This window comes from Sinocyclocheilus anshuiensis, unplaced genomic scaffold, assembly GCF_001515605.1.
Source record: "Sinocyclocheilus anshuiensis isolate Anshui unplaced genomic scaffold, SAMN03320099.WGS_v1.1 scaffold263, whole genome shotgun sequence".
In the NCBI taxonomy this organism is placed as follows: domain Eukaryota; kingdom Metazoa; phylum Chordata; class Actinopteri; order Cypriniformes; family Cyprinidae; genus Sinocyclocheilus; species Sinocyclocheilus anshuiensis.
In genome coordinates this window covers 104,524-114,748 of record NW_015549593.1, presented here as the reverse complement: position 1 = coordinate 114,748, position 10,225 = coordinate 104,524, and the positions used below count along the sequence as shown (strand labels likewise).

At 38.2% G+C, this 10,225-nt stretch overlaps 1 protein-coding gene across 1 annotated transcript in view; it reads right to left on the bottom strand.

The window, feature by feature from the left end:
- The window catches only part of LOC107658188 (thrombospondin type-1 domain-containing protein 7B-like), a 58,671-nt gene that overhangs the window by 44,378 nt on the left and 4,068 nt on the right, over positions 1-10,225 (bottom strand). Inside the window, exon 2 of the mRNA XM_016446651.1 lies at positions 5,951-6,142. Coding sequence (XP_016302137.1) covers positions 5,951-6,142 — 192 coding nt within the window. The remainder of the gene's footprint in view (positions 1-5,950; positions 6,143-10,225) is intronic.

The following is a 10,225-nucleotide window of genomic DNA, read 5'->3' as shown; positions in this document are numbered from 1 at the left end:
TTCCCTACATAGCACTGATTTAAAAAAAAAAAAAAAAAAAAAAAATACTGCATAGCCAAGTTTGCCTGTAGTGAATTCCCCCTTTATTAATGAGCAGAATTACATTTTAGACACAATATTGCCATTGAAAACAGTTCCAAATAAAGCCAAAGTAGAACTGTTGACTGCAGTGGTGGACAGTAACACAGTAGTTTTACTTCACTGTACTGAAGTACATTTTTGAAGTATCTGTACTGTAATAACTTGATTACTTAAATTTGTAAGGGAATTAATTAAGTCATGTGCTCGGGGTGATTGGTATAGATACCTCATGATATTCACGTGGTGAATCCACAGCTTATGGGGGCCTGTTTCACAAGACAGAGACCTTACAGTACTTTGTCTGAGTATTTTCATTTTGAGAAACTTTTTTTCTTCACTACATTCCAAAGCATAATATCAGACTTTTCACACTTCCCACACAACATAAAAGTTAAAATTACTAACTACACATTGATCGATCAGTACTTTTTACTTTTAATACTTAAGTACATTAAAAATCCAATACATTTGTACTGTTAGAGTACTTAAAACTTCTACTGGAGTAATATTTTATTGGGGTATCTGCACTTTTATTCAAGTACTTGATATGTGTACTTCATCCACTACCGCTTGAGGGTCCCTGCAGCAACGCACAACAGAGCTGAACCTGAATCAATATGTATAGAATAAATCCTGTTTATGAATGAATCGGTTGAACAAATAATTGAATGACTCACTCAAAAAAACAGTCACTTGTTTTATTTCTGAATGAATCAGTGTGGTATCAGAGACATCGTAATCTAGCTTTGGTTTTTAAACTGTTTTTTTTTAACAGCCTACACTCTCTTGACCGCAACTGCTCGGTCCACAATACACCTCTCTCCACCATCCTGTCAGATCCGAGGTAAACACTTGACGCCTGACAATTCACGGACATTGGCGTGCTTCTCGTGACATCATCATTAACAACTAGTTTTTCAGTTTGGTTCCGTACACACTGCATAGAATTTCTGTAAATGCGGTTGTCACTACCTGCATTTTTCGGGAGTTAATGCGGTTGTCGATTGCGGTTGTCACTCTCATATTTTAGTGAATTATGTGTGTACAGAACGCGATTAAGGAGTAAAAGGTGAACTGGCAACCGAATTTAGCTGGAGTGTGTGCCTGGCCTCTGTCTCACAGCAGGCCTCAACATACAGTATATATAGAGAGAGAGTGACTGAGATGGACACAGTGACAGAAGTAGAGGCAAAGAGAAACTCACACTCTCACTGGTGTCCAGAAGCTTCCTGAGAAGTGTTTGCCAGCCGCCATCTGTTTTTGGTGTACAGAGGCGGTCAGTGATAGAAAACAGCTCTAACAGTGTGAAATCTCTGTCAGTACACTGCAGCCTCACTGACAATCTGCTCTCTGCTTTCACTGCATTCATGAGAGTTTGTGCATATGTACATAAAACACACACACACACACTGCGTCGGAAAACGCTAGGGGAACGAGAATGCCCACACCGCCAGACTTCCAAATCTCTGCCTAGTGTGGAAGACTGCACAGCTAGGGCGAGAGAACAGAAGTAGGCGGGGCCCGCCATCCCGAAGGCCAACTTCTGGAGGAGTGAATTTTGACCCCCAAAGGAGAGGGGAGATCAGAGGACTCGAGGCTATGGAATAGCATCCTGATCCACCGCTTAGCATAAGCTTCTCTACCCTCAGCGCACCGTGGAGGAAACGTGTAACTAGGGGGTGTCTGCCCACTGACTGGCCACTGATAGGGGCGAGTCACAATTGGTAGGCCGCAACAGCTGCCACGTAGGTTTTGAAGGTGGAGTGGGTCAACCCTGCAGAGAATCGGGCCTGCAGGAACTCCAGCACTGTACCAAGAAGTGAAACTTCCACTTCAGGGCATACAGTTTCCTCATAGAGGGAGCTCTGGATTGGAGGATGGTCTCAAAAACCTCGGTTGAGAGACTGGAAGCTACGAGTTGTGCCCCCTCAGAGGCCACACCCACGGCTTCCACAGCCCAGGGCAGGGGTGAAAGATCGTACCCTCCGCCTGTGAGAGGAGATCCCTCCTGACGGAAATCTCCCATGGAGAGCAGTCGAGAAGGGAATTCAGGTCTGAGAACCATACTCGGACTGGCCAGAACGGGGCTACTCGTTCGCATCGGCCACGTCTGTACCATAGCGTCCAGGAAAGGCGTACAGACGAAGCCTCGACCACGTCTGTACCATGGCATCCAGCCCCAGTGGAGCTGGATGAGTCAGAGAGAACCAGAGGGGACAGTGCGATGTCTCTTGAGTCATAAACAGGTCCACCTGAGTGTGGCCAAAAACTCTCTATATCTGCTTCACCACCTCGGGGTGAAGTCTCCATTCCCCGGGCCTCGGCCCCTGCCTTGACAGGATGTTTGCTCCCATATTGAGATGCCCAGGAATGTGAACTACTCTCAGTGAGAGGAGTTTCCCCTGGGACCACATAAGGATCTGGTGCGGCAGCCTGTAAAGGGGGCGCGGATGCAGACCTCCCTGGTGGTTGATATAAGAGACCACCGCTGTGTTGCCGGTGCGCACCAACATATGGCGATCTCTTAGGTCCGGGAGGAAGTGTTTCAATGCTAGAAACACGGCCAGCATCTCCAGGCAGTTGATGTGCCACGTGAGATGGCGACCACTCCACAGACGTGGGCCGAGCGGCCACTCATGACCGCTCCCCACCCAAATGCTTCTTCTTGGCTGAAGCTTTGACATAATGGAGCTTATAAGTGGACAAACAACACTAAATAAGACTCACAATAAATAGCGACTGTCACACGGACAGAGCGCTTGCTGAATGACAGAAAGCTGACGCCGGTTCCACCGCATGTGCTTTTATAGCTTCCTGGTCTCTGCGTCACCCGCCTGTGACGTCTCGCCCTTCCATTGGACTGATTTTACATGTGATTCAAAGCGTGGCCACGCTGAAGGCGCTCCCAAAGCGTTTTCCGACGCAGCTCGAGTTCCTGAAGGGGAACCCAACTTTTGGGTTAAAATTTTTATATAAAAATTTAACTCAATGGTTGGGTTAGTCCATATTTGACCCAAAGTTGGGTTGAAACAAAACAGCATTTTTTAGAGTGTACAGAAACCGAATAATCAAATGTAAAATCCTTGAACTTCACAGCCATGGGTCCCTATAATAATCACCACCTTTCACCCCACTAGCGACGGCCCTGCCTGCTGGATATTGTGCATTCAATTAAGCAAGAAGCACAAACTTAGTTTGCAATTTTCAGGCTTCATTTCTTTTCTTTTTTTTTTTGATGCTCTTGAATTTCTAGGTTGAAATCTGACATTTTAGCGTGTGATCGCCTTTGATGTGGGATTTCCTAAAAGTATGAGGTGAAGAAAGCCTTTGAAAGTTGATCTGACACTGCAGTGAATACGTCACATTGTGAGATGTGCTGGATCTTAATGAGAGCCAATCATGATTTTTATGCGAACAAACTAACTAAAGGAGAAAGCACTGCAGTAATTCCCTAAAAGACAGCTCCAAATCTGCCTGTAGAGCAGTTCACAGCAGGTCTCTGATCTCTTATGATAGACAGGACTGTCAAAATATGTTGGGTAGGTGCAGTAAAAAGGAAAAGTAAAGAAGAGGAGGATCGTTAATGAAATAATTAGTCAATTCTTCTCAACGGTAATGACTGGAGCACTGAACACAAAGTTCACTTTAAATGCCTTTCTTTTCCAAGACCATTTTTTCGAGCTTTAGTTGATTATGCTCAGCTAAGGAATATACTAAAGCTGACTTGTCTGTCAGCTTACTCCCTTTGTTAAAATGATATTCCTCAAGTGATAATACAATTGTGAGCCATTGTACATCTTGGCACTTGCTCTCAAAAGATTTAAAAAATATGCCACTAATTTGTACCCGACCTTATCAGGACATAAACAAGCTTATCGACTTGCTACGGTATAGGGATTTCGTTTATTCACTGTCACACTATTTGTTTTGTTGGGTGACTTTTCCATTCTCAACACTAAACAAACACCCTACTGACTGTAAGGAATGAATATAATTAACCTTGTTCATATATTTCGTGAGGGAAGTGACATCTATTTGATAAAACATGCCAGAGCACATAGACACACATATAACTGTCACGATGTGTCTATGCAGGTAGCACGCAGGAGGCATGAAATAGCTCAAACAGTCTTTAATGACAAAACACCAGGATAATCCAACATAGGAGATGAACGAACACAACAAGATAGCAATGAGTAGACCCGACAAAGGAAGACTGAACAAACAGGAACTTAAATACAAGGGATAATTACTTAACACAGGTGCAAGGAATCTAAATCAAACTAAACGAGAAAAGGAACATGACCAAATAAGGAAACACAGGAAGAACTACGGGGGCAAAATGGGTCCAAAAGTCTGACAATAACAGTACTTACATGATTATTTAAAGGTCCCATGGCATGAAAATTTCACTTTATGAGGTTTTTTAACATTAATATGAGTTCCCCTAGCCTGCCTATGGTCCCCCAGTGGCTAGAAATGGCGATAGGTATAAACCGAGCCCTGGGTATCCTGCTTTGCCTTTGAGAAAATGAAAGCTCAGATGGCCCAATCTGGAATCTTCCCTTTATGTCGTCATACGGGGAAAGGTTACCTCCCCTTTCTCTGCGTTGCCCGCCCAGAGAATTTGGCCCGCCCATGAGAAAATGAGCTACTACCGTGCGAGGCGAGCGCAATATTTTTTTTTCCTCGAGAGACATCATGGCTTGCAAACGAGCGAAGCATGGCAGTTGCCCCGCCTCTCTCCTCCTCATTAGCATTTAAAGCTACAGACACAGAAATGGCACGTCCTAAGGAAAGCTCATTGTGGGACTGGCTCGTAGTGGCTGAAATTCTGCACCAAGGCTGAATTTCGGGAAAGAGACTTCAGATACAGTACTAGGGACCACTTAGGCCTATATAAAAGCATCCAAAAAGCAGCATGTCATGGGACCTTTAAAGAACTTGTTTCTTCTTCAGTATATTTATGAAAAAATAAACAGAATCAAATCTTTAGCACTGTACAACCAGTTTACTGGAAACGTTTTGACTGAACAGTTTGACATGTCAGTTGTCAGCTCAACCAGTGGTGTGAGTATGGTGTGGGACTGATTTGAGCTAAAATTACTCTATACTATAATTCTAATTTATACTATAAATTTCTACATTTATAGTTTTACTTCCTTATTCATGTATTATTGTATTTATTTTTTTCTACATTATTTTCTACATACGTTTTTTATTTATACAAACATTTATTTCAACATCCATAAAATATAAATGAAACAAGTGTGTAAAAAATATAGAGGAAATAAATAAATAAATAAATATGGGAATAATAAATACAATAATTCACAAATAGTGAAAGTATAAATATGGTATAAGTGTAATTGGAAAATGTCTCATCAGAAAATGTCTATGTACATGTTTCTAAGTACACTTTTTGACATTTGTTTGTAAAATGTTTATTTGTTTAGTTCTCCATAATAGGGGTGGGTAATTTGACCAAAATCTTTTCATGACACAAGTAATTTCATTTAATGACAAAGAAATACATATTACAATTCAGTTATGTTTGCAGCAGGAATATTAGGCTGCTGTCACTTTAAGATCCAATGCACGGTTCAAATATATCTATTTTTTTTCCCAACAGTTTACACTTACTTAGGATATAACCGATTCTGTTTATATAAATTCTCACCAAGCAACCGTTCAAGCAAAACAAGCTGCAAAAGAGAACTCAGTCTAGATAAAGCTAAAGTTACAGCCTCTTGAATCAACCAGGAGTTACACAGCTTGTAATTAGCACATAAGGTGTGGAGCTATCATAATAAATGTTACATATTCACAACTTTGTGAATCACCTTTGAGTTCTCTCAGTGGATCTCACCTGTTAGTGTGCGTTTGCGGGTACGTCGGCTTCCACAGCCAGAGCATTCAGAGAATATAGACCAGGAACTGAAGGTGCAGTCATCCCTGCATGGCACCCAGCAGCTCCTGAAGCGTGACGGCATCGGCCCGGCCCACTGGAGACACTCTGACACAGCTGCCATCTCATCATACTCGTCCACACAGCTCACTCCTGCGAGGACACACAATCAAACACATCTTTAATACAACAGCACATTTGCAGTTATTGATGTTTACTTAAAAAATTTTAATAAATATTGCTTACACGGTAAGTCATTCTACACTTCAGTCACCAATCCAGTCAGCCTCATTTATGGACAGAAAATATGTGACATGACAATTCCTTGGGCATTAATGTGGAAATGTATTCACAGCTGAACTGCACATGGTATGGACACTAAAAGACATGCAATTTTCACCTTAACTCTTTCTTCGTCTGCTCTGATTTGAAAATAGTCCTTCTCTGCATCACCGCCACTGAGGGACGATAAATGATATGCTCGGCAAATGTGAAGCCGCCTGTTACCTTTTCAGCACACTGCATCCATTCTGCCCACAATGTGAAGCTTTCCTTGCAGACAGCAGAGATTGTGCTGAGGACTTTTCGCTCACTGACTTAAATTTGCAACTCTGCCTTACGTGATGACATGTTTTGACAGAGTCCTCCACAGCATGGTTCACTTCCACTCAGCAGAGGCTTTTCATGGGAGCACAGTTAACACATAGCTAGCTGTAACGATGGCACTTGAAGGAAACTTTTCAGACTAAATAGCAGGTCTTATTATTGGTTGAGCTCACATTGTTTACACAGAATATCAATGAAGAACAACTAAAATAACATTAATTGCTCCAACGACCAAGACATTACACATAATTTAACATAGAAAAAAACAGAAGTTGATTTAATTGTGGCAATAGCAATACTGTATATGTTAAAAAATGCATAATTATAATTAAATTATTTGAATTATAATGTATATAGTATGTACGTAGACTTTCATTGCCAAGCAACTGCATTAACATAACTCCACTGATAGGGGGTCACATGTTTACACACATTTTATTGTCCATATTTTATCAATAGCATTACTAAGATGATCTCAAACAAACTTTTGTTTTTGTATCTAAGCTTAATATACTTGATAATGCAAATTCAACTGAATACAATCATCACTGCATGATATGCCTTTTATTTATACACTACTGTTCAAAAGTTTGGGCTTGTAAAAGTCTCTTGTGCTCACCAAGGCTTAATTTATTTGACCAAAAATACAGTAAAAACTGTAATATTGTGAAATATTTTTACACTTTAGGATAACTTTTAAATTGATTTTAAAATGTAATTTATTTCTGTGATGGCAATTGAATTTTCCGCATCATTACTCCAGTATTCAGTGTCACATGATTTTTCAAAAATCATTCTAATATGCTGATTTGCTGTTTAAGACGTATTTTTTTATTATTATTAATGTAAAAAAAAACTGTGCTGCTTAATGTTTTAATGTGAAAACTGTGATACGTTTTCAGGATTCTTTGATGAATAGAAAGTTTAGAAGAACAGCATTTATTTGAACTAAATTCTGTAACATCAAAAAATGTTTTTACTGTCACTTTTGATCAATATAATGCATCCCTGCTAAATAAAAGTAATAACTTCTTAACACCACATTCTGCTCAACTGTATGATTTGCAATAGGCTAAAAAAGACGTTATTATATTCAATACTCTTAAATTACTTGATTTTCTTTTATTTTATTTTCAACTAAATTCTTTTGAACTGACATTTCATCTAAGACTCCTGAAAAAGACTACCACAGTCTCCAAAAAAATAAATAAATAAGCATCTGTTTTCAACATTAATAATAATCATCAAATGTTTCTTAAGCACAAAATCAGCATATCAGAATGATTTCTGAAGGATCATGTGACATAGCTGTTGAAAATTGCTGACAATTATGAAACAAATTACATTTTTAAATATATTAAAATAGAAAACTGTTATTTTAAATTGTAATGAAATTTCATAATATTACTGTTTTTTTATCAAATAAATGCAGCCTTCTTTCAAAAAAAAAAAAAAAAAAAACCTTCAAATGAGATTCTCAGATGCTGTCTGTATTTTTATTCCTCACCAGTGATCTAGTGACTACTGACAAGGTGTCTAGAAGTTCTATTACAAATTAACCAAACACATCATCCATACAGACTAATGAACACAAATGCATTTAACCATACTGTGAAAATCTCAATTAATCAAGTGTTTTGTACCTTAAACATGCAAACTGAGGATACCAACATTGCATTCAGAAAGGATTAAAGGAATGTGGTGGACAGATGCAGACAAAGAAACAAATTAAGGTAAGATAAACGGTGTCACTAAACTGCCAAATTTAAATTTCTCACCTTTCACAATGGTATGTTGTTAAGATTTCTCATGCTCTTGAGCTCATTAAAAAAAGTTTCTCTCTTCTAATTAAAACTTTATATTTCCAAGATAGAAGTCCTGTATGCTAGTCTATAGCTGGATGAGCTAGTGGCAAAAAAGTCTGAGTGTGGCAGCGTTATAGTGATTTTGTTAACCAATACATTTTTGGAGGTATAGTGAAAATTCTTGTTTATATTAATACCATATATAACTTTTATAATAATTTTATATTACAATGTACTGTATATATATATATATATATATATATATTTACAATCATTTAATAAAATAAAATAAATACATGAATTATTAAAATAAATGGCAATCATTTAATTATTCGAGCAGAATATATTCAGTTTAGTTCGCCCTTTAAAAACAGTGTAATAAGATTAATACTAAATGCATTTAGAAAAAGTACCATGGTGTTACCATGTGGGTGTGGTTCCATAACAATATTATGTTTTCTTGGACATGTGTCATGCTCCTCTTTGAAGTACCATATTTTACTGTCTGATACCATGACTGAACAACAGTACCTCTTCCATAGTTCTTTGTCAGTGTAAAAAAACAACAAGAAATAACACAAAGCAAATAATACAGATATAGACTTTTTCATTTATTTCACCAGCTTGCTTCAAAAAGAGTAACTATATATAATGTGTGCACAATAAAGTGCAAATGTCAAATATATATATATATTTGACATTTGCACTTTATTGTGCACACAGATGAAATTCAGTTACTTCAGCTACAGTGAGTCTCCAAGCCCAACGTTTAGTAGGTGTTCACTCTCCACTGCATGTGCCACCTTGATAATTAATAATGTATTGATTCAGATCTGTAGGAAATAAAATTCCAACCCTTGCAGATTTGTGCCAGACATTCTCTGAACACAGAAGAGAGAGATCAATATAGAGTTTAGAATACAGAACAAAGACCCTGTGCATGTTGAAGTGCCATTTCAAGAGCCCGAAATCACATTTGACTAACATCCGCATGGGCATGCGGCACCTTCTCTAGGGCAATGTGATGCTGTTATCTCAGAAAGTGACCCTCTGATGTCTTTGAAGAGGCATACATGTAAACATATGCCTTTAACACATCTTATTGATTCCTATTTGAATTGAAATGTTGCTCTCTGACCAAACTGTTTGCTCTCTTCACTTCAGAGTAATGTGGGTGGAGATAGTATATAGACGTGGGATGGTGTTTTAATAAAACATCAGTTTGCTTTCGTGTTTCTACAGTCATAAAAATTACATATTCAGATTAGGATTGCAAAGGCATTTTATCTGTATTTTTGCACTGGCCTGCTGTTTGTTAGCTCTACAGTATATGCACATAAGGGACATTATTCAACATTGATAATAAATAGACATGTTTCTTGAGAACCAAATCAGCATATTAGAATGATTTCTGAATTTTCGTGTGTGACACTGAAGACCGGAGTAATGAGTAATGACTGCTGAGAATTCAGCTTTGCCATCACAGGAATAAATTACATTTTAAAAAACACGAAAATAGAAAACATATTAAATTATTAATAATATTCACAATATTACTGTTTTTACTGTATTTTTGATCAAATAAATGTATTATTGGTGAGCATTAAAGAGACTTCTTTCAAAAAACATTTAGAAAATCCCACCAATCCCAAACATTTGAATGGTAGGCTATATAACATACCCATTTGAGTTCAAATTATTATATTATAACAAAGTGACTAGTGGTCATTAAAAACACTGAATGATACGATAGACCAATCAGAATCAACAGAACTGTGTAGCATACACTCTAAAAAATGCTGGGTTGTTTCAACCCAATGTTGGG